The 24082-nt window shown below is 42.5% G+C and overlaps 2 protein-coding genes across 4 annotated transcripts in view; both read right to left on the reverse strand.

The window, feature by feature from the left end:
- Positions 1-1818: 1818 nt before the first annotated feature.
- On the reverse strand, positions 1819-9494 carry LOC120958534 (uncharacterized). Its single transcript, XM_049610095.1, has 2 exons — positions 7993-9494; positions 1819-4873 (listed from the first exon to the last, which is right to left on the reverse strand). Exons 1-2 carry the CDS (start codon positions 8933-8935, stop codon positions 4794-4796), a joined length of 1023 nt encoding a protein of 340 aa, XP_049466052.1. The 5' UTR covers positions 8936-9494; the 3' UTR covers positions 1819-4793.
- A 9882-nt stretch (positions 9495-19376) lies between these two features.
- The window catches only part of LOC120955709 (protein vav), a 46799-nt gene continuing 42093 nt past the window's right edge, over positions 19377-24082 (reverse strand). For all 3 annotated transcript variants that reach the window (XM_040376802.2, XM_040376803.2, XM_040376804.2), the window contains 8 exons: positions 23961-24080; positions 23766-23882; positions 23470-23646; positions 23175-23377; positions 22528-22902; positions 20438-20590; positions 20200-20368; positions 19377-20086 (listed from right to left, as the gene is read on the reverse strand). In XM_040376802.2, the coding sequence (XP_040232736.1) occupies positions 20033-20086; positions 20200-20368; positions 20438-20590; positions 22528-22902; positions 23175-23377; positions 23470-23646; positions 23766-23882; positions 23961-24080 (1368 nt within the window). In that variant the 3' untranslated portion in view covers positions 19377-20032. The remainder of the gene's footprint in view (positions 20087-20199; positions 20369-20437; positions 20591-22527; positions 22903-23174; positions 23378-23469; positions 23647-23765; positions 23883-23960; positions 24081-24082) is intronic.

Consider the following 24082-nt stretch of genomic DNA (forward strand, 5'->3'; position numbering starts at 1 on the left):
AATCTCCAGTTAGCCTCATCCGGCAGAAGAGCTTTTCCCAGCAACTCGTTCCGCACGCTGCTACGCCGCTGCTGGCGATCTCTCCTGCGGCGACCGGTTTGTCCCGAATGCCTCATCCGGCTGGAGAGCATTCCCCAGCAGCCCGTTATGGCATCCTGTAGCGGTGGTAAAATTGCTGCAGTAAGGACGGCACACATTTCGCCATTCACGTCGGGATCAACACGTCTGAGCTGCAACTGGGGACGGAATGTGACCTCCCCCTCTTTCCGATGAATACAACGGCACCAGCGGGACGGCATGGGACCTCGCCCACTTTCCGTTGACCGCAACAGCAGTAGCGGGGCGTCATGCGACCTCGCCCCCTCTCACTGTTCTACGACGGCTGCAGCGGAGCGGCATGGTATATAGATGTATGTGTGTTTCTTTCGCGCCTTTTCACTCTTGACACCAAGGAAGCGTTGAACCATTTCGGCTGTCATTACATTTGTGGGTTGCGTTTGATCAGTTGTGTTCGCTTGTATTAACACCAAAAGCTAAAACCAAATTATTTTCAAAATGTCGAATATGAAACGTGCTAGGAAGACAGGAAATATGTATCATCGGGCGAATAAATATTCGATATTGAGTCCATCACGCCAAGACCAGCAGAAGGCAAGCTCAAGTCGACACAGTAAGTGGTGTATGCCTATAAAAAAAGTTTAATAAATTAGCAGCAATTCCTAAGTGATAATGTTTATTGAAACTTGCAGACGTAGAGGAATTTAGTGCCGCATATGAATGGCAAAATGAATATGATGATGCAATGGAGGATGGCCATCAGGATACCGTGCAGCACGATGAAGGGGATTCTGTGCAGGATGGCGATGCAAACTTCACGGATGATAGCGATGTCGAAGCTGGTAGTGCGTTAAATATTGATAATATGTCTATAGAGGATGGGATACGATATTGGGCACTATCGAATAATCAAACCCATCAGTCGATAAATATGGTGCTGCGTCTGTTCAAAAAAACAGGCGTGAAAGTACCGGCATCTGCCAAAACGCTGCTTAAAACTAAACGAAATCTATCATCGGAGATAAAGGATATCGATGGTGGACAATTTTGGTATCGAGGATTCAGAAGTTGCCTATTAAATTACTTCCGGTAAGTAGATACACACCATTTTTTTTACTTGATCGAATTACAGCTCATCATTATCTCCTTTTATTTGCAAATCAGTAAAGGTACACCGGTGGACAAAAAGATAGGAAAAAAAATTTGTTGTGTGTTTTTTTGCGTGCAATAGGTGTGTCATCGCCAACAGTTGTTGTTGTTGTTAGTATGGTTTAGAGAGATTTTGGCTCCTGCGGAGTTCGTTGGCCTCTTATCGCCAACATATCGAGGCGTATGTTGTTGTTAGTATGGTTTAGAGAGGCTTTGGCTCCTGCGGAGTTCTTTCGCCTAACGTTCGAGGCGTACTGAATTTGCAATCGCTGTTTGTTTGCCTTTTATACTCGCATTTGTGGTGCGCTACTTATCTGAGTTTTGAGTAACGGCAGCGTTTTTCGGTAGTATAAAAAGAGATCCAAACCGTGTTGCGCTTCATTCTTCATTCAGTGGTAAAGGTGAAAGTTTGCGATTTGAAAATTCCACAAGTTCATCATGGGTCGCGGAAAGCACTGCACTCCAGAGGAGCGGAAACATATTCAGGGTTTGTATCGTGAGAACGTGCCTATCAAAACCATCTGCAAGGCGTTCGGCCGTTCGCGGACGTTTGTGGACAATGCCATTCGTAGCGAGGCTACGGGTAAATCCACAGGTCGTCCGCGAAAAACAACGGCTGACGTTGACGCGAAGATGGTTGAGATAATCAGGGTGGACCCTTTCAAAACTTGCAATCGCAGGAGCTTAGATTGCAAGTTTCGGCGAAAACGGTGTCGCGCCGTTTACACGCCGGTGGATTCTGTGCCCGGAAACCACGAAAGGTTCGTAAGCTAATGCCGCACCACGTAGAAGCGCGCATTCGGTTTGCCGAAGAGCATTTAGCTGCATCCATCTTTTGGTGGAGCAAAATATTTTTTTCGGATGAGTCCAGAATCAATCTGGATGGTTCGGACGGCACTAAATACGTCTGGCGCCTTCCTTAACAGGCGTATCATCCAAAAAATACTATAAAAACCCTAAAGCACGGAGGCGGCTACGTAATGGTGTGGGGTTGCTTCTCCTGGCACGGCCCGGGTCCTTTGTTCCGTATCAAAGGGACACTGAACTCGGAAGGGTATAGAAACATACTACGTCGTAAGATGTTGCCACACGCCCGACAAAAATTCGGAGACGAAGAGCATTACATCTTTCAGCACGATAACGACTCAAAGCATACATCGCGATTAGTTAAATGTTTTTTGGCAAACGAGGATGTGCAAGTTCTACTGTGGCCTGCGTTGAGTCCAGACCTCAACCCGATTGAGAATCTGTGGTCAACTCTCAAGCGTCAGCTTAAGAACAAGCATGCACGTTCTGCCGATTCGCTATGGAGACACTGCAAGGCTATGTGGAAACGCATAGACAGAAGCGAATGCCGTAACCTCATCGGCGATATGGCTCTACGCTGTGAGGAAGTGATATCGAATAACGGTCAACACATTGACCGTTAAAATATGTTTCCGCTCTGTGGAACACCGCAACACCACCTCCCAACAACCACTTAAACAGTCCTTTTCAGGGCTACCAAATATTTCCGACAAGAACTATGTTTTTCGGTCACAGAAAAAAGTTCCTATTTTTATGTCCACCAGTGTACCTCCTAATTGTATTACTTTAACATTGTCGATTGATGGATTGCCTCTACATAATAGCAGTAATATGCAATTTTGGCCGATATTGTTCAAAATCGAAGAACTCCCACAAGCTCCAGTTATGGCAGCCGCATTTTTTTGTGGATTTCAGAAACCAAACAATATAGAAGAGTTTCTTCGACCAGCCGTTGATGAGCTAAGCCTTCTAATGGCGAATGGTATCATCATTCACGGAAAGAAAGTTGTTGTGAAAATGCGTGCTATTGTTGCAGATACTCCTGCCAGAGCTTTTATTAAAGGTATTGAAAACATGTTAAAAATTATTTAGTGTTTATAGGGTTTTATAAACAGACACATCTGATAATGAACAACATTCTATATTTTTGCAGGTGTAAAAGGGCATACCGGCTATAACGCCTGTTTAAAATGCACCGTTGAAGGGAATCATAGCGAGGCTGGACACACCATCGTTTATGCAAATGATTCAAATGCAAGAAAACGAACAAAAATTCCGTAAATATGAATATCCAAGACATCAAATAACAACAACACCCCTATGTCAATTGAATAACTTTGACATAGTGCAGCATGTAACCATTTCAGATCTGTTGCACTTGTTTCATCTAGGGATAATGAAGCGATTAATTATAGCCATCCTATGATCGTGATGGAAAGCTAGGCAAGAGAGCATGGTCCCAAGAGCAATGCCAAAAGATATCCGCTGCTTTATTAAAGATTAATCTTCCTTCGGAAATGCATCGCAAATTACGTTCCATAAAATATGCGAATTTTTGGAAAGGAGTAGAGTTTGGATATTTTTTAAACTACGCGGGACTTGTTGTATTGAAGCCACATGTGCCTAATGAGTTGTATAACCATTTTATGTTGCTATTTTGTGCTGTAAAATTGCTTTCGTCAAATGTTTACAAGACGAAGTGGAAGGTGGCTGGGCAACTGCTAGACAAATTTGTGAAAGATTTTGAAACTTTGTATGGTGAACGTTATATTGAGTCGTTTGTTAAAAACGTCGAATTAATATTGAGTTCTGAAAAAAAAATAACATACCAATTCTTGTTGATGTACATGGAAAGATTTCATTGTATTTTTACATACCTTTAGATGTTTTCGGACCGATAAACGGATTATAGGGAGCAGGCAAAGTTAATCTATCGTTTTCTGTAATAAAACATTTTGTTTTAAATCAAATAACACTTAGAAAATGTCTACGTAATTGTGCTCCGAGGAAATACGTGCACCTGTGAAAGAACCAATATTATTATTGATATACAAACTTCATTGGCATAGTAACTTTAACGAACCATCGTAATAAAAGATTGCCGTAGAACTTGTCCGAGTGGAGCAAGGATGCGATACAACATCAAGATCGACCAAGCTGGGATATTTGGCTGAAAGTAAATTGTAAGTGAAGAGTATATGAGGACAATAGTTTGTTATTTGCATTAAAACACACATAGCACGAATTGACCACACAACCATCATTTAAAACATTCACACACAATCACACACACACACACACACACACACACACACACACACACACACACACACACACACACACACACACACACACACACACACACATACACACACACACACACACACACACACACACACACACACACACTCACACACCTTAAATAATACTTACTTGTCTTCTGAACGTTTTCCCTTGTAATATTGGATACCATTGTAGAATTTGTTGTAGATGGGGCGGAACCGTTATTAAGTAAATTGTACAACCGAACTGTTTTATCTCTATCTAAATATATTTGTAGTCCTGTAGTGCTTGTAGGTCGGCTTCTCTTCTTCAAGTGTCGTAGAACGGTAGCGGAAGCGATCGCAGTGTATATAGAATCTAGCTATTCATACCACGGTGTGTATAGAAGGTAGTTGTTCATACCACGGTGTGTATGGGGAATAGCGTATGACAGCTCCAGTGCTGCCAGAAGTGTAGCTCAGATATAACAGCTCTTCCGCGCAAAATAGAATTCGTTGTTATAGGTTGAGCCGTTGCGGAGGCTTGATGGTCCGCAGAGAACGACGCAACCTTTGGTCCACCGGCAAGTCCGCTGACCCTGTGGGTTGATCAATTGCAGCTGTTTCGTTAGAAATCGGTAGTTGGATACCCGTTTCAAGATTAGGAGCAGTCGAGATAGCAGGGAGGGACATGTCAGTGGATGTATAAGTGTTATCGTAGTTGTATGTATTTGTAGTAATGTCTGGAGTGACTGCGATAGTGTTGTCGTAGAAATTTTCACCACCAATCTCTTCACGGCGCAAAGAAATTTCTTCCTTAGTAGATTCCGATAGCCCTGCACCAACACTACGTAGTTGATCGATATGCCTTTTCCAGGTCCGCCCGTCATTAAGTTTCACTAAATAGTGGAGTTTACCTAGACGTTCTTTAATTGTCCCAAACTCCCACTTGTTTCCGTGAACGTATTCTCGAGCTGCAACTTTTGATCCAGTAGTCAATGCACGTATTTTAGACTGAACTTCATTTGAGTTTGGATCGTTTGATGGTATCATGAGATCCAGCCTTGAATGGATCTGACGACCGAACACTAATTTTGAAGGTGAAAATCCGGTGGCTGGGTGAATCATTTTACGGTATGAGAGCAGTATATTGCAAATTTCACTGTGAACTTCCCCTCGATCACATTGTAGCGACTTTAGTTTAGATTTCATTGTTTGTAAAAATCTTTCAGCCTGTCCATTAGTGGCTGGATGGTACGGAGCACTAAGTTTATGAGTAATTCCGTTAAGTTTAAGAAATCTTGAAAATTCAGTAGAGGTAAATTGAGGACCGTTGTCACTCACAAAGACAGAAGGTAATCCATAAGTACTGAAAAACTCCCGGCACAAACGAATTGTCGTTTCCGTAGTCATGTTTTTCACAACGTAGACCATAGGCCACTTCGAGTATGCGTCAATTAATATGAGGTAGTAAAGTCCCATGAATGGGCCAGCATAGTCCGCATGAACACGCTGAAACGGTTCCGTAGGTGTTTCCCAACAATGAAAAGTGACTTTGGGAGGATTAGCCTTTGCAGCCTGACAGGAAGCACAATCGTTGACCAGGTTTTCGATGTCTCTGTCTATGCCTTCCCACCAACAATAACTCCGAGCAAGTGATTTGATTCGTGTTATACCGAAATGTGTTGAATGGAGTTCTTCAAGCACCTTTCTTCGCAATGCAGGTGGTATGTATACTCGGCTACCACGCATCAAGCAATCTTTATGTAAGTTGAATTCTTCCTGATTCACACCAAATCTATGTTTCCCTTCAACTGAGTTTCCAGTTCTTAGGGCACGTAGCAATTCGCGAACATTCACATCCGCTAGGGTAGCTGCACTCAATTCATCTACAGTCAGTGGGAGTGTTTGTATTGCATTTACCTCGACTACCTCCGGTTCTTCAATTTCCGATTCAGGGTCAGTAGTTGAAACCGGTAGGCGAGACATAGCATCGGCATTGAAATGTTCCGACGAACGGCGATGTCGAATCTTATAATCGAACGCCTGTAGGAATGCTGCGTAATGCTGCATGCGCATTGCGGACATAGTAGGAAGTCCTTTAGATTCCGAAAAGATTTGGCTGATAGGTTTATTGTCTGTTACCAGAATAAATTTGCGACCGTAAAGGTATTGATGAAACTTGCGAACACCAAAAATGATCGAGTAGGCTTCCTTATCGATCTGAGAATATTTTTGTTGCGTTCGAGTAAGGGTCTGAGATGCGTACTGTAATGGCCGTTCAGTTCCATCAGGATACTGATGACTAAGAACTGCCCCAACCCCGTATGGGGACGCGTCAGTATCTAAAATTACCGGAAGTGACGGGTCATAATGTACTAAAAACCTATCGGATTGCATCTCCCTTTTTACCAATGTAAACGATTTATCACAATCAGCACTCCACACAAATGGAACATCATCTTTAAGTAAATTATTCAGTGGGTACAAAATAGTACTGAGTTTAGGGAAAAATCTACCATAGTAGTTAATGAGTCCAACAAAAGACCGTACTTGCCGTACTCCTTATTTTTAGGAATAGGCATGTTTTGTATTGCATCAATCTTTTCGCGGAGTTTGTGGATTCCTTGCTTGTCCACCATGTACCCGCAGTACTCAATTCGATCAGAGAAAAAGTCACACTTTTCTCTATTGACACGCAATCCATATTTATCTAATCTGTTAAGTACTTCCTCAAGTCTAAGTAAATGCATTTTTGTATCAGAACCAGTAACGCGAATGTCATCAATGAAGACAGTAACGCCAGGTATGCCCTGCAAAATTTCCTCCATCAGACGTTGAAAAATTGCAGGTGCGGAAGCAACTCCATACATGAGTCGAGTGGGACGAAACAAGCCTCTATGAGTGCTCAATGTAAATAAGTCCCTATCCTCGGGTCGAACTTCGAGTTGTAAGTAAGCTTGCGAAAGGTCCAATTTTGAGAATGTCTCCCCTCCCGCAACAGTAGCAAAAAGTTCTTCGACCGTCGGAAGAGGATGTTCATCCACCAGTAAGTTTGGGTTAAGAGTAATTTTGTAATCGCCGCACAACCGCACTTTGCCTCCGGCTTTCCTAACAGCAACAACAGGTGTAGCCCACTCTGAGTGGTCCACTTTTTCCCATATGCCTTCTTTCACGAAATGATCAATTTCCTTATCAACCGTGCTGCGCACTGCAAATGCCACTGGCCTAGCTTTTATGTATACCGGTTTTGTATTTTTCCTAACAGTAAGTGTAGCTTGTATTCCATCAATTTTACCAACACGTTCATCAAAGACACGTGAAAATTTTGTAAGTAAGTTATTCAATGCATTAGTGGTAGACTGATTTTTGCCACTACAGTAGGAAACTGAATGTGTACCTGGTTGGAATACACGATTGAAATCCAAATTCAAAGCAAGTAGCCAATCACGCCCTAACAACGGATGTCTACTAGATTCTGCGACATGTAGAGGCAATGTAAATTCCTCACCATTTGCAACTACTTTTACCGTTATTTTCCCAAGCACACCAATGTCATTATCGCAGTAACTCACGAGTCGAATGTTAGTAGGGGAAATGTCAAAATTGTTAAAGTATTTTCGTTTGTCTTGTAGGTTGATTAAGGATACGGGCGAACCAGTGTCGACCTCGAACGTTAGCTGTTTTTGATTTATCCACAGACTCAACAAAAACTTACCAGCAATACCTTGGATCGCGTTCAGGTGTAACACATCCTTCATAACACACGGCTGCTCCTCCAGGTGATGTGCGTCATCCGTCCCCTTCTCGTTGGTCTTGGTGAGACACATCCTCTCAAGATGCCCCGCTTTCTTGCAGTATTTGCAGATCGTAGCTTTATGTTTGCATTTGTCTGCGTAGTGGTCAGGATCCCCGCAACGATAACATCGTTTATTTCCACCATTCTGCTTGTTCGACAGGCGACCGGAACTTTGACTGGAACTGGCTTGGCTCGATGACTGGAAACTTTTTTTAGTTTTTTTTGCTCCATGCTCGATGTGCTGAACCTCACTTTTTTTACGTGAGTTGTGCATTTCATCGGTTCCACGATGAGACATTTCCATTCCGAATGCGATCTCCTTTGCCTTTGTCAAGGTTAAGTCGCGCACTTCCAGCAATCGAGACTGTATCACACGGTTCTGGATGCCAAAAACGACCTGGTTCCGGAGGGCCTTGTCCATGTAGTCCCCGAAATTGCATGTTTGGGCGAGCTTCTCCAAATGCATCAGGTAATCGCTTAGAGTTTTTTGCTCTAGCTGTTTACGGCTCGCGAACTTGAAATTCTCCAGTATTTCCAAAGGAGTAGGACTGTAATGTTCCTTCAGTAGAGCTACAATCTCGTCGTACGTTTTTGTATGTGGCTCAGCATTTTTCAGCTTATTGCACAGCACATCGTATGTAGGGCCGCCCATGTAGTGTAGCAGAAAATCGCGTTTATCGGCTTCACGCACGTGGTAAATTCGGAATGAAATTTGTAGTCGATTTAACCATCGGTCAAATTTCGATGAAGCAGGATTGAATGGCTCGAAATGAAATGTAACTGGTACCGCAGCACCACTCACAGCAGGCAAAGCGGGACTGGCGACTGCCGGATCGTCGACAACCGGGTTAGGAAGCGCCATTGTGATGTAAAATTACGCAGTAGACAGCCAAATTCACGATGCAGCAACTTGTTTGTATATGTATTGCGCCTAGCACATTCACGTAGCTTCGTACTGCTCGTCGCCAAATTGTTGTAGATGGGGCGGAACCGTAATTAAGTAAATTGTACAACCGAACTGTTTTATCTCTATCTAAATATATTTGTAGTCCTGTAGTGCTTGTAGTTCGGCTTCTCTTCTTCAAGTGTCGTAGAACGGTAGCGGAAGCGATCGCAGTGTATATAGAATCTAGCTATTCATACCACGGTGTGTATAGAAGGTAGTTGTTCATACCACGGTGTGTATGGGGAATAGCGTATGACAGCTCCAGTGCTGCCAGAAGTGTAGCTCAGATATAACAGAATTCGTTGAAGATTTTATGTCGTTTATTTATCCATCGCAAAACACGTCCAGCTGCGAGGTTTTTGATCAATATGTGTTACGCATAATCTTGGGGAAGCAGGTTGAAAATGTTTAACGGGAATTTGGAGAGTTTCTAGAATAGAGAATGAACTGTGGAGAGGATAGCTTCGGCTGTGGAGAGAAGAACTTCGGCAGTATAGAGACATTAAAGATCACATATTAAAACCTATGAAATTTTAGTAGCAATAAAGAATTCATCGAAATAAGAGCTATCGAAACAATATGCTTAAATTAAATGAATCATCAATCATATAATGCAAAATTTATAACCAACTACACAGGAAATATTTCAACACGCAGATCTGTGACAGCAAAAACATTTCCTGAGAAAATCTGCGTTCAACCAAGCTATTGTTGTATGTATCTTTATCACTTGACCCTAATATCATAAAACCTAACTTAAAATAACAAAACTTATCCTTATCATTTAGCTCACTTGCTAGGACGACGGATACAAATCGACGGTAAGTAAAATTGACACTATATAAACCTAACATTAAATCTTGATTCTGCCGGCCTATCTTTCCACAGAACGAACACCAAGTAAATAAAACCGTGTGCGCAGAACTGTGGAGAACAGATTGTCATAATGTCTCAACCCACACACTACATTACCACCAACGATGTATATACGTAAAATGAAGAGGGGAGGGGGCGGATGGAGAAGAGTGTGTACGAGCAAAAAACAAAGCTGCGCACAGCACAAGCACCTGAAGCGTTTTTTTGCATTCTCTCTCTTTTTTTTGCCGCTTCATTTTTAGCTGTAACGCTTCGTTTGAAGTTTTGCGCCTCAGTTGAGGTTATGTGCCGAAAAAAGTCTGAATCTCGTACACTGTTTCGTTTGTCAAATCGTGCACGAAATGTTTGTCGAAAAAACAGCCGAAAAGTGACATTTTCACTTGCTTGGGCAGCGGCTGCAGCGGGGCGGCATGGAACCTCGCCCTCCTCTTCGTCAAACATAACGACAGCAGCGAGGCGGCATGGATTCCGCCCCCTATCCGTCGACACAACGGCTGCAGCGGGGCGGGATGGGACCTCGCCACCTCTCCGTCAACACAACGGCAGCAGCGGGGCGGCATGGGACCTCGCCCCCTCTTCGTTGACACTATTGCTGCAGCGGGGCGGCATTTGACCTCGCCCCCTCTTACTGGTCTACGACGGCTGCAGCGGGGCATTGTATCTCGCCCCCTCACCGTCGAACACAGCGGCAGCAACTCAGTGACCTCTCGCGTCAACAATGATGGCCCAGCAGCTAGGCAGAATGACACTTCGCCCCTTACACTGCCGGCGCTCCTTGGGCTGGAGCCCGACGACACCTAGCGTCGCCGCAGATGGCCCCCCATGTGACAACTGTTCCACATTTTTAGCTTAAACTCCCCTTGAACTGTTCGATTTAACCCATTGCCTCATACAAACGCTTGAAAACATGGGTGTGTGGGTGAACAACGATGTGTTGAAGCGTTGAAGTTTATGTCATAACTTCGGTAAAAGCCGGGCAAACAGGAAGCTTGCAGTTTCGTCCTCGGTGTACAACAATCAAAACACTGAGTAAGAAGAAATAAACGATCTATCCAGGAGTATCAGAATAGCAGGGAAGCGCACGGACCAACAAAAAAAAGTGAAAGAGTGTTTTACAATAAACTTTTTGTTTGATACGGATTGAAAAGTACAGGCGTCCCCCGAGTTACGACCCCCTCGAATTACGACGATTAGCAGATACAGTGGAGCGCCGTTTATCCGGGTACCTTTTATCCGGCTTTCCGTTTATCCGTGCTGTTGAGAAATGACAGTTCAATACAAAAGTGACATTGGGTTATGAGGAGGATATTTAAAAAAGCGGTTATAAGAGCACATTGTCATAACAAAAACACTATAATTCATAGCAAATTTTAAAAATTCTTTTTCGAAAAACATGAAGTTAATGAAAACTTATCAAAAAATAAGAAAAATTTCCAAAAAATAACCAGGAATTGGTGATAAAATATATCATTTGACCCAATATCCGTGTTATTCGCTTATCCGGGCGAAGTCAAGTCCAGAGCAAGGTGTTATAAATGACAAGGTGAAGTTGTTCAGAGCAAAATGACATTTCTCGACTTGACATTTCTCATCCGGGGGCTCCGATATGAAAATAAGGGAGGGCTGGTGCGGGGTAATGAAATTTGTATGCAGAGAGTGACAGATGTCCCCCACAATGTCGCCCAGCAAAAGCGATAAAAATCAACCTTCTAATTACATTATCCTTGGTCCAGAGAAGCCCGGATAAACGGCGCTCCACTGTACGACGATTTTGATTTGATTTTGAAATTGATCTATTTTTTTGAATTTCTGTGCTGATAACCGTTACAAACACATTTCCATAGATTCCACAACTTCACGGCCTTGAATATCTATATCGTGTAAACGACTTTTGGTGTTAAATTAATACATTATTAAACATTGTTTCGAATAAAAATCACTATATCATAGATTTCGCCTATTCAACTTCGGTTATAAACTAAACATTGACAGATATTCGACATACGACTTTTTCGACTTACGCCTTGCTTTGGGCCATTTTTCGGTCCCATATACAGTAGAGCGTCGATTATCCGGGCAGCTCAGGACCGGACGGTTGCCGGTTAATCGATTTGCACGGATAATGGTCCAAGAAATGTCAAACGCATATAAAACATATCAAATTCACTAGTTTTATTATTAATTCACCTAGAATCAATCGATTAATCGTTAGTAGAATATTATTTTAATCAATAACTGTAGGTTTAACAACTGTTCATGAACAAAAATGAATTTCGAAAATACCCCTAGACACTACAGAGCTGCACAAGAAACTGGTTACCGAATTGACTATCGCTGCAAACTTTCGCCGTACGTATGAATAGCTGTCTGATTTATGCGCACGGTTAAGCCGCCCGCCGGTTAATCCGTCCCCGGATAATCGACGTTCTACTGTACAGTCGTATCTCGGGGGACGCCTGTACACATGTTTTGTTTTGGACCGGTAGCTTTTGCACAACGTGATGACAATTCTCAAAATGGCACCAGCGAAAACGCTTCTGACGTTTCAACTGTTATAATAAGCTTAAAGTCGTTGATATCGCCAGCTCTTTAAGCTAAATTTAAGCCTGCTCTTTAAGCTTCCAGCAGCTCGAAAAACGAAAAAATCTACTCGAAAATGTCACTTGGGTTACTCTTTAAGCCAGTTTTAAGCCTGCTCTTTAAGCTTCCAGCAACTCGAAAAACGCTAACAATCTGCTCGAAAATGTCACTTGGGCCGGGACCTTTCTATTGCCGGCGCTCCCTGGGCCAGCTGCCCGACGAATCAAACATCGCCGAGTGTGTGTGTGTGCGGCTGTCCCTTCTGTCCCCATTAGCAAGCCTACCAATAAATAATCAGAATCTACGTAGGCGTGACGTGCAGATAGGTGAACGCACTTTTGAAGTCGTCCCACAATTCACCTATCTCGGGTCAAATGTCAGCAACGACAATAGCATGGAAGCTGAGTTGCGCGCAAGGATGCTGGCTGCCAACCGGTCATTCTACAGCCTGAAAAATCAGTTCACCTCAAAGAACCTGTCGCGACGGACGAAGCTGGGACTATATAGTACCTATATAGTACCGGTACTCACATACGCCTCTGAGACATGGAAACTGTCCAAATCTGACGAAACCCTCTTAGCCGCGATCGAGAGGAAGATGTTCAGAAGGATACTTGGCCCAGTATGGGTAGAAGGACAATGGAGGAGCCGCTATAATGCTATACGAGCTATATGAGATGTACGGCGACCTCACTGTAGTATAGCGTATAAAGCTCGCCAGGCTCCGGTGGGCTGGGCATGTTGTACGCATGGAAACGGACGCCCCAGCCCGTAAAGTCTTTTTAGGCCGTCTACAAGGACAGAGGAGGCGTGGTAGGCCCACCTTGAGGTGGCAAGATGGCGTGGAGGCGTCCGCCATTAAGGCCGGGATAACGGACTGGCAGACGAAGGCACGAGACCGTGAGCAATTTCGGACACTCCTGAGGCAGGCCAAGACCGCAAAGCGGTTGTAGCGCTGTATAATTTAGTAAGTAAGTAAGTATAAGATCCTGTCTCAGATCCTGTTCTGCAGACTTGCGTCCTTTGCTATAAATTTCGTCGGCTACCAAACAACTATTTGTTGGAGGCAAATCCACCACTGATCAAATGTTCACTCTTGGACCGATTCTCCAGAAGTGTCGAGAATGTCAGATCCCTACACATAACCCGTTTATCGACTTCAGGCGGCCTACAAAATCATAGCCCGGAATGAGCTATAGAACTACTTACCTGGGAAGTCGATCCGGATGTAAGAAGTCACCATGAACAAAGTGCAATCCAAGGAGAGAGTATCGAACTTGATGTCGGAATCGTTCGAATCGCACAGGGTACTATCTACTCTTCAATATCGCCCTTGAATGTGTCATTTGAAGCATGTGGCTAGACAACGACATCCGTGGCACGATCCTCTACCGATCTTTCCTATTTCTTGGCTTCGCGGATGACATCGACATCATCGACAGGACAACGGCGAAGGTGTATGAGGCGTACACGCGAAGCAGCAAGAATTGGATTGAGTATCAATGCCACGAGGGGTGGTCCCGTGGTACAGTCGTCAACTCGAACGACTCAATAACACGCCCGATATGGGTTCAAACCTAGAATGGACCGTCTCGCCGGAGCAAGGCTGCACGGTAATGAATAAAGTCTCGAAAGCCTGTATAGGCCAGCATGTCCGCGTAGGACGTTACGCCAAATAGAAGAAGAAGATCAATCCCAAATAGCCAGCTCGACCTCCATAGCTGATTTGAAGCTGTTTAACGAAAAATCGTTCCGATGTCATATTTTGTGGGTGTTTAAGAGATGAAACGGTACTTGGTGGAACCATACAGCTTTTTAAGAAACACACGATACTCTTTGGAACTTTGCGGCTGATTAGTACTATCTGTAGGGTTGACGATGGAACTTTAAGGATTTTTAAGAATGTGTACCGAACTTGGTGAAACTTTGTAGCTTTTTAATGCATGACATCGGTACAAGGTGGCTCTTGTCAAAGTGTCTGACAATTGAGTGAAGTGATGTTGATTGTACAGTAAATTATGTGAAATTTTATGTAATTCATCAATACAAAGGTGTTGTGGGCAGCCGTGCCGACCCCTGGACCTGCCGTGGCAGTTGCGCTGCCACCGGTCAACGTCCAGGGGGACGACAGTGTGTCACGCACACTGTCGCACACACTAAGCAGCGCAAGGCTTAGTGTGTGCCGAGCGCACAATTAGAGTGTGTTTGCGAGCCGATCGAGCAGGAGCTCTCGGCAGGGGCGCTCGGTGCGGCTGGTGCGCGGCCTCCGCACTTGTGGGTTTTAAAGTGTTGATTGTGTGTGTGTCATTTATATTTTATTTATTATTGTACAACAAAAGGATTAAAAAATATACTAATGTGCTTAAACGAAACAAATCTTGTTGTTTATTTCATCGAAGTCGCTTGCTTGAAAATAAAACACAAAGAAAAATAATCCTTGGCGTTGGGGCAAAAGGAAGCTGCTTGAACGCTATTTGAAAGACCCATCTGGAACTTTGATATTGTTCATCTACTAAAAAAGGCGAATTCAAGCAGGGATCTTTAGCATGCCAAAATTAGCTGCTTAAACTACTAGAGTCATTTTACTGTGAAAATTTTGTAAAGTACTGAACAATGTTGTATGTTGTGTTATGTTGTGTATGTTTTATATTTTGTAATTTTTTTTTTCAAAAAAATCTGTCAACTTTGAAAAGCTATAACTAAAAAAGGTAGCGAGTTGAACCAATCTATGCACAGTTATAGAAACTGCACTAGTTTGGTTAATTTTCAATATTGCATCGATATTGGATTGCGCATTCAAAAGTTATAAGCTTCCAAAGTAGCTGGCTACCAGGGCAGCCCGGTTGCCTAGAATATGATGTTGTTTTGTGTTGTGGACAGACCGCTGCCTCATCCTGAGGGCTCACTGTTGACAGCAAGGCTGTCAACCTGTGACGTCCTCAGTGAGGATCGCGGCGCGAGAAGGACCAGTCGTCCTCTCCCCGCATTGCGTGTGTGTGTATGCGTTGTTATTTATATACGTGTAATACAATAATACCAAAGAGTAGTGATAAAATATATATTCTGTTTGTGCCGTACACACCGTCTCTTGTTTCATTTGTGCGGACACAACAGTGGCGACGAGGATGGGATCCTCCTCGCGTAGGGGGGGATCCTACAACGAACCGACGCAGCACCGAGACGACCATCGCGGTTCCACCATCGCGCAACCGCCATCGCGCAGGATGGGCACGCTCGGGCTTGCGCGAAGCCCCGAAGAGGATCCTCACTCCGCTGCAGCGTATTCCGGCCAAGGCGAGGGGATATTCCGCCTTGGAGCGACGACACACGGCATCACCGCCGTCCGCTGCAGCGTCATCGGACACACTGGTGCAGTATTGTCGTGCGCGGCATCACGGCCGCCCTTGCTGCACCAGCATCATCGTCGAGCCCGGTGAGCAGGCACAGTGCTGAGGCATATCGGCTGCCCCCTGTCCATCTTCATCGCCGGCGCTCCAGCTGCACAGGTGCATCTCGACGGCGGCACCACTGTCGCCCCTGTGCAGCAACATCGTATGTGTCCCGGGTCACAGTCGTCGTGCGCGGCATCACGGTCGCCCCCTGTGTACCCTCATCATCATCGTCAACGTCATCATCATCCAGCGCGCCCTCCACAGCAGTTCACCGGCAGCGACATCACGGTCGCCCCTGTGCAGCGGTTCCGGCTGAGCGGTCAAAGCGCGCGCGGCACCACGGCCGCCCCCTGCTCAGCCGCACAGTGACGCCCCATCGGCAGCAGCATCCGGGAGAGCTGCCTCATCATCATCGGCGTCAGGTGCAACAGTCATCGACAGCGGCAGGATTATCCGCTACTGTTGCACCATCAACAACAACACCACAGCGGCTGCAAGGGAACGAGCGAGCGCAGCACATCGGCTGCCCCCTGTTGCAGCCCGCAACGCTCATCCCGTTCGAGCGTTAGGCACGGAGGCCGTTCAGCACTCTCCCCCGTTTTACACAGCGCCACTTGAGCCGTACGCTTGCCACTCCGGTTTTAAGTACATTAAAACCGCTGCGTCGGCTTAAGCCGTACCGGCCTAATTAAAACGGGGAGATGTTGTGGACAGACCGCTGCCTCATCCTGAGGGCTCACTGTTGACAGCAAGGCTGTCAACCTGTGACGTCCTCAGTGAGGATCGCGGCGCGAGAAGGACCAGTCGTCCTCTCCCCGCATTGCGTGTGTGTGTATGCGTTGTTATTTATATACGTGTAATACAATAATACCAAAGAGTAGTGATAAAATATATATTCTGTTTGTGCCGTACACACCGTCTCTTGTTTCATTTGTGCGGACACAACATTTTGGTTACCAGTGACAGGGTTAAATGTGTCCTGCAGTCAGTAAATACGTCTAAGGCAGGGGTCTCCAATCTTTTCAGTTGGCGGACTCCATTGCTTCACAAATAACTTTGTTGAGGACCATTATGGCGTTACCGTTAGAATGAATGAAAGTTCAAATCTTATTTTGATTAGAAAATACTAACTGCTTTCATGTTCAAGTGTCTACTCCTTTCTTTTATTGAACTAAAATCATGTTTTGAATGATTAGTCAAAAAAAAAAGCTATTTATTTTAACATTTACAAAGCCATTACGGGCCGCATTACAGGCTCTTGAGGGCCGCATGCGGCCCGTGGGCCGTAATTTGGAAACCCCTGGTCTAAGGTTCTGTTACGAAAAATCAAATTAACTAGTTTACAAAAAAAACACATTGAAAAACCAAATGTACAACGAAACCCATAACTTATTTTGAGTATAAATAAAACCAATTCCGATCATGGCAGGTAAGATTCGTTCGGACTTCCAAGATAGGACGTTACGCTTTCTAAAAGTTCGTGTACCAACTTATTTCAAGAGTTAAATTATGTTCCCCTACCCAAGGTAAGGCTTCTCAACACCAACATTTCGAGTGAGGGAAATTCCTTCCGGGTTTCGATGACGATCAAATGCCGGGTTCAATGCAAGCATCCACACGTGAGGTCCAAAACAACCGAAGTCATACAAAATCGTGAGAAGTATGAGAAGATATAATCGCATGCTATCGGCTCTGCATTCGGGCATGGGCAGACCCGTGGGCGACGTCTGTACGCGGGCAATCAGTCCGCTTCGAACAGTTCGTTCAACCCGGCTCATGTCAGTTAAAACTGACTCCCCGCTAAAAACGGTGCTCGACCGCCTCGCGCGCGTTCGATCACATTTCAATTTCGCAAAATGAACTATCAGTCGTCATCGATCGTTCATTGGAAACTGTACCTGAGTCTCTGATTAATATCAATTTAAAAGCTCTGGACAGAAGTGCATGTGCAGTGCATGTTCCACTAAAGTTCAAAAAGCTGGCATTAAACATTAACAAAACTGATGATGTCTGTGGGTGTACTGGACGAACCTCCCTCTATCGTAATAAATTCTGAATGAATCGAAAGAGTTGAACAGGCTAAATACCTAGGGGTAATCTTAGGTGACAGGTTAACGCTCACATTGACTGGGTTATCACTAAAGTGGCAAAGAAGTGTGATCTTGACTTCTTTGGGAAAATTCACCTCTACAAAACATTGGTATCGCCACACTTTGACTTTTGCTCGTCTATTCTATTTCTTGGCAACAAGGGGCAAATTAAAAGGCTTCAACGGTTACAAAACCGCATTACCAGGTTAGTTCTGGCCCAAGCGGAAATTTTCGGACGATAACTCATACACTCTCATAATTTGACAAACAATATATGACTGTATGTGTGGTTCTTCCATTCGAACCATTTCGCTCTCCAAGCCAAGCGTTGAAGCAGGTTATGTGTATTTCTTTTTGACTATTATGTTTAGTTTGCATTTAAATCAGTTGTGTTCTTTGGTATCGTATCATTCATATAAACACCAACAATGTAAAAACTATTTAACCTCAAAATGTCTAACGCTAGACGTGCAATGAAGATAGCAAATACAGGCGGTCCCCGAGATACACGGTACCTCTTATACGCGGATTCGGAGATACGCGGTTTTCTAAATTTGACAATTCTTTGAGCAAATTGTACTGATTTGACACATCAATTGCAAATTGCCAAATAATTTCCGTTTTGATCGAATGTTCAAAACTATTTCAAAAGGTTTAAAACAGTTATATTCAGTCAGAATCATATCAAATAACTCATAAAGTGACTAAAACCGCCCCCTACTTGCAAAATTACACGAAAATTTGTGATATTTTAGCTGGAAATCACGAGATTCGCCTTACGCGGAAATTCGAGATACGCGGTATTTTGCGGCCGTTTTCGGTCCCCATTAACCGTGTATCTCGGGGACCGCCTGTATGCCATTGCACGCGGTTGTGGTTAAGTGCCGAAAAAAGTCTGAATCTCGTACACTGTTTCGTTTGTCAAATCGTGTACGAAATGTCCATCGAAAACACAGCCGAAAAGTGATATTTTAATTCGCTTGGGGGGTGCAGTCGACGTACGCCGACCATTATAATGCTAGATATTCCTTTGGGATTGAATTGGGATTGGGATTGGGATTGGGATTGGGATTGGGATTGGGATTGGGATTGGGATTGGGATTGGGATTGGGATTGGGATTGGGATTGGGATTGGGATTGGGATTGGGATTGGGATTGGGATTGGGATTGGGATTGGGATTGGGATTGGGATTGGGATTGGGATTGGGATTGGGATTGGGATTGGGATTGGGATTGGGATTGGGATTGGGATTGGGATTGGGATTGGGATTGGGATTGGGATTGGGATTGGGATTGGGATTGGGATTGGGATTGGGATTGGGATTGGGATTGGGATTGGGATTGGGATTGGGATTGGAATTGGGATTGGGGGAAGTCGAAACCCTGGGCCGGCATAAAATACAACGCAATACCAACAGATAATATTTTGGTACGTGAAACGTTCCACATAGACACAATTTATTTATAAAACAATCAGCATTTGTATGCCTCCTAATATGTTATATCTTTTAATCGTTGTTGCTTTATTTATTATTTACGTTTCTTAGCGCGTAACACCTAGCTGATATTTAGATATTCGATTTTTTGTTCGATTATTGTTTTTTTCATAACATGCTTTTACAAAACATTGCTTGCACATCAAACATTCAAAGCACATACATACGTAATACTAGTTTATGCAATGTTTCACATTTTTTTAAATCTGTTAAACTTTTTAAACACATTTTAAATCATCTACCCTTTGTTATTCTGTTTTATTATGATGAAAACACGTAAAATCGTTTTTCACTTAGCTTTCCTGAAAAACTGACAACCATACGTGGAATATCACTTCCTAGTTAACCTTTTTTTAATGGCATCATTATAATTCGAATTATAAGATATAAGATAAGTTCGAATCAGACTCGTTGTCGCATTGAATGTTGCTTTATCCATCTGCCAAACCTTGTAATTAAAAAAAAAGAACAGGTCCTGTATTTGATTAACGAACTCACTAACTTTAATACATGACAGCATCTCAATTATCTCATTCTTTATATGAGTGGATTGTGTTCAGGATGTTACGAATTGATCATTTATACTTCACCGATTACTGCTGGCCGTACATACTCTTTGGGGAAAAATCCAACCTAAAAATATGAACAAAATAAAAGAATGCAATCATGCGTATAATTTTGCAGTTAAATAGACACATGATTTGTAATAATATATTAATTAAAAAAAACATTGTGTTCTGTAATACCTTTTCTAATGTTTTGCCACGCCACCAGCCTTTACTGTCTCCTTCTTTTCCAATTACAATCACCTGACATCCCTGGCGCATTGGTAGTTGATTGAGCTCATTGGGTGCAAAATCATAGATGGCTACAACAATTTCCTCTTTAAAAGGCCATTGGAGAAGTTGATTTAGGCTGCAATTCATAATTATTTTTATTGAACTAGTTGAAAACATTAAAAACAAATTCTAATCAGTCTTTTACCCAGCAAAATTTTCGCCCAAATCGTTCCTTTCATAAAAAGAAACCAGTTCTATTATAGTTTTAAAGTATCTTCTTGTCGAAAGATAATAAAACACATTCTGGTGCTCTTTTTTCTGATAAATTTTCATATGCTTGATTATTTTCTTATCGGTTCTGAAAATAAATAGAAAATATTATTCGCGACATGATAAAATATCTTCCTCGTCTGAAAAGTACTGTATGATATCTTGATGATGATGATGATGATGATGATGATGATGATGATATGATAATTGTACACGAGAAAAACTTCGAACTCATCGACTCCGAGTCCGGATCAGTCCACATCAGTTCGGATGGATATGGAAGCATCCGAATGCGTCTGGTCGAGTCCGGACGAGTAGTTTCGGTTGGCGGTACAAAAGCAGTAAGTTTTTTTTTAATTTTTACTGAGTTTTTGGGAAGCATGCGGGAAGTACAAGATATTTTTTTTTTAAATCTGGCGGAAAAGGTAAATATTATTGCAAGAAAGAAAATTGTTACACTATTACGTACATATTTGATGCCTTATTTGAAAGTCAATGAACTCATCAAGAATTGTCTAAACGACAATGGACAGTCATTTCGGAAATTAGCAATTGCAACGTCAACCTAAACTCTACTCGCCCGGATTCTACCAAACTCTACAGGACTCGTTCCGACTCATCGACTCTTCCGGACTAATCCGGACTAATCCGGACTGATCCGGACTTATCCAAATTGATCCGGACTGATACAAATTGATCCGGACTGACCAGAACTCATCCGAATTGTTCCGGACTGACCTGGACTGATCCGGACTGATCCGGACTGATCGGGACTGAACGTTCTGACCCGAACTTATACGGATTGTTCCAGACTAATCCGGTTTGATTCAGACTGATCCAGACTGATCCGAATTGTTCCGGATTGATCCGGACTGATCCAGAGTCGAATCCAGTTATGATCCGAAGTCGGAGTCATATTTTGCGCACCGTAGTAGGAGTTGATACATGACTCCGCTCCGGATTACCTTACACTTCTGTACAATCATAAGCTACGTCAGTTAATTTGAACAGGGGTCTCTAAACTTTTCAGTTCGCGGGTCGCATCGCTTCGCAAATAACGTGGCCCTCAGATTTTATCGTTACCTTTAGCTAATGGATGAACGTTAAATGAACGGAAAATACTAACTAAATACATCAAATTTAGACACAGCATTCTTTTATTGGAGCTTGATTTTCGATTTTTTAAAAGTAGATGTTAAAATTCCGATTGAGTTACTCAACAAAAAAGATAATTCTTTCGAATCTTTACAAAAAGCATCACGGGCCGCATTGGAGACTCTCGAGAGCACACTATGGTGCGACCTCGAAAAAACCGGGGTCAAAAAGTCATTTTTGAACAAATTGTGATATACTTGGACTGTACATACTGATATACTGTACAGATCGATTATTGTTTAAAATCTGTCACTGTACACCGTTTTTACAGGGTTTTCATTTGTAACAAACACAATATGTTTTGCAACACAATATAGAGACATTCGGCCCAATAGCAAGGCTGAGCAAGAGGATCAGGGTCTTCATACTATAGAGAAAGTCTATATTTCTTGTTGAACACAATTAAGAGGGGGTTCAAAGAAAAATAAGAAGTTTACTTAACTTTTTTTTAATTTATTACCAAAGATAAACATATTGTTTTTAATCCTAGTTTTTGCAGTTACAGGCGGTCCCCGAGAAGATACACGGTATCTTTTATATGCCGATTCAGAGATACGCGGTTTTCTAAATTTGACAATTCTTTGAGCAAATTGCACTGATTTGACACATCCATTGTCCATTTCAAAAGATTTATTCAGTCAGAATCATATCAAATAATTTAACAAGAGGCTAAAACAACCCCCTACTTACGAAATTATAGGAAAATTTGTGACATTTTGGCTGGAAATCCCGAGATTCGACTTACGCGAAAATTCAAGATACGCGATATTTTGCTGCCGTTTTCGGTCCCCATTAACTGTGTATCTCGAGGACCGCCTGTATATTATATTGGACATCGATAGTGAGAGCAGAAAGTATAATATTACTTACTTCAGGCTAAGCGCATATATTGTTTCACTTTCATGAGAGGCACCTTGCGGACGGACACGTAGCAGATAGGTTCCAATCTTTTTGTTTTCTAGACGCTGGGTAGCTGAATCTCGATTCATTGTACCAACAAACCAGTTGAACTCCGAAAGCAATCGGTCACATACCGGCGGCGGTGTTTGTTGCAATTGCTTGCATCGACCAGTTGACGAAATACAACCTCTGTGTACTACTATTTCACATACTTTGCATCGATAACCTTGATGTATTTTTCCCTTCAAAAACTTCGAGCAATGGCGACAGATGACAGGCGTATCAAAAGTGTGTATAACAAATTTATGATCAGTATTCTTGCATCCTACGGGTTCCAAGGTTTCCCTATAGAAAATTTCAAATAAAAATAACAAGGGGTTCAACATAATACTAACTATGTCTCATGGGCATAATTATGCCAATAAAATGAACAGCATAAATGTCCTAAGCATATGATTATAAAATTCCCTTGGACTGAAAGATTATATTTCATACAACTAGTAGTACATTAACTACTTATTGTCAATTGTTTGGTTATCATAAAATATCAAATTATTACCAAAATATAATTTTTATTTACTTTTTTATACAAATTTACTATTTGAAAATTTACTTACATTGCTGTTTCAAATGCTCTCTTCCATTTTTCGCGTTCTTCTTCAGTTTTCATATAAAGCGTGAAAGCAGTAGCTTGCGTTTTGCGTGCTAATAGCAGAGAATACTTCAAACGACCATCACGACCTAAAGTGCGACGAGAATTTAATATTTCTATCCTGTAATCCAACAAATTGTGAGCTTCTCGGAAAGAATATTGTGCTTCCTGTAAAGATAGGTAGAAATGAAGAGAATATTAATTCTAATTTAGTTCAGTGAAAAAATGGCCATGCTTTTTACATTTCAATCAAAGCTTACCCCGATCTTAGTATTGGAATTTTTTACCAGAATCATAACCTTTTCGAAGACAAAAGCATATCGATGCTTCATTTTTTGGTCTTCGTGTGCTTTTATATTAAGATCCCCGTCAAGTAATAACCGTCCATATTGCTCGAGATTGTTGCCGTTGGGAAGGTTCAGATCAGAAATACTTTCCTGTTGTTAATATGACAAAAATATTAAAAATTTATTTTTAATTTGAGGTTAGAAAAACGTATAAAACATCCAAACATATAAACACGTATAAAGTTAAACGTGTATTGTGAAACACAAACCTTTACTTTTTGTATCACTATAAGATGTTCAGAATCACGCTTTACTTCATTAGAATACTGTGCAACATCTACCATCGCTTCTTTGGCCCGTTCCAATCCTCTAAAATCGTCATGCGTCTGAAGTAATCGTTATAGTATATAGATATAGAGGTTAATAAAACACGAAGTAAATTGATTTAACTTTTAAAAACTTACTGGCACCGTTTCTTGTACAAGCTTATCTAACAATAGATGATATTTTAAAATTCGTTGCATCGGAACAGATAAAATGTCTCGAAGTTGTAATCTTCCATCGCTGTGTTCTTTTTGGCTTTGCT

This window comes from Anopheles coluzzii, chromosome 3, assembly GCF_943734685.1.
Source record: "Anopheles coluzzii chromosome 3, AcolN3, whole genome shotgun sequence".
NCBI lineage: Eukaryota > Metazoa > Arthropoda > Insecta > Diptera > Culicidae > Anopheles > Anopheles coluzzii.

Excerpts from the sequence above, each read along its gene's own strand:
- LOC120958534 (XM_049610095.1), bottom strand. The coding sequence starts at position 8,935 with ATGGCGCTTCCTAACCCGGTTGTCGACGATCCGGCAGTCGCCAGTCCC. Across the intron at positions 4,874-7,992 it reads CGCGATCCAAGGTATTGCTG|GGTCAGCGGACTTGCCGGTG; the intron begins GTAAGTTTTTGT and ends ATCAACCCACAG.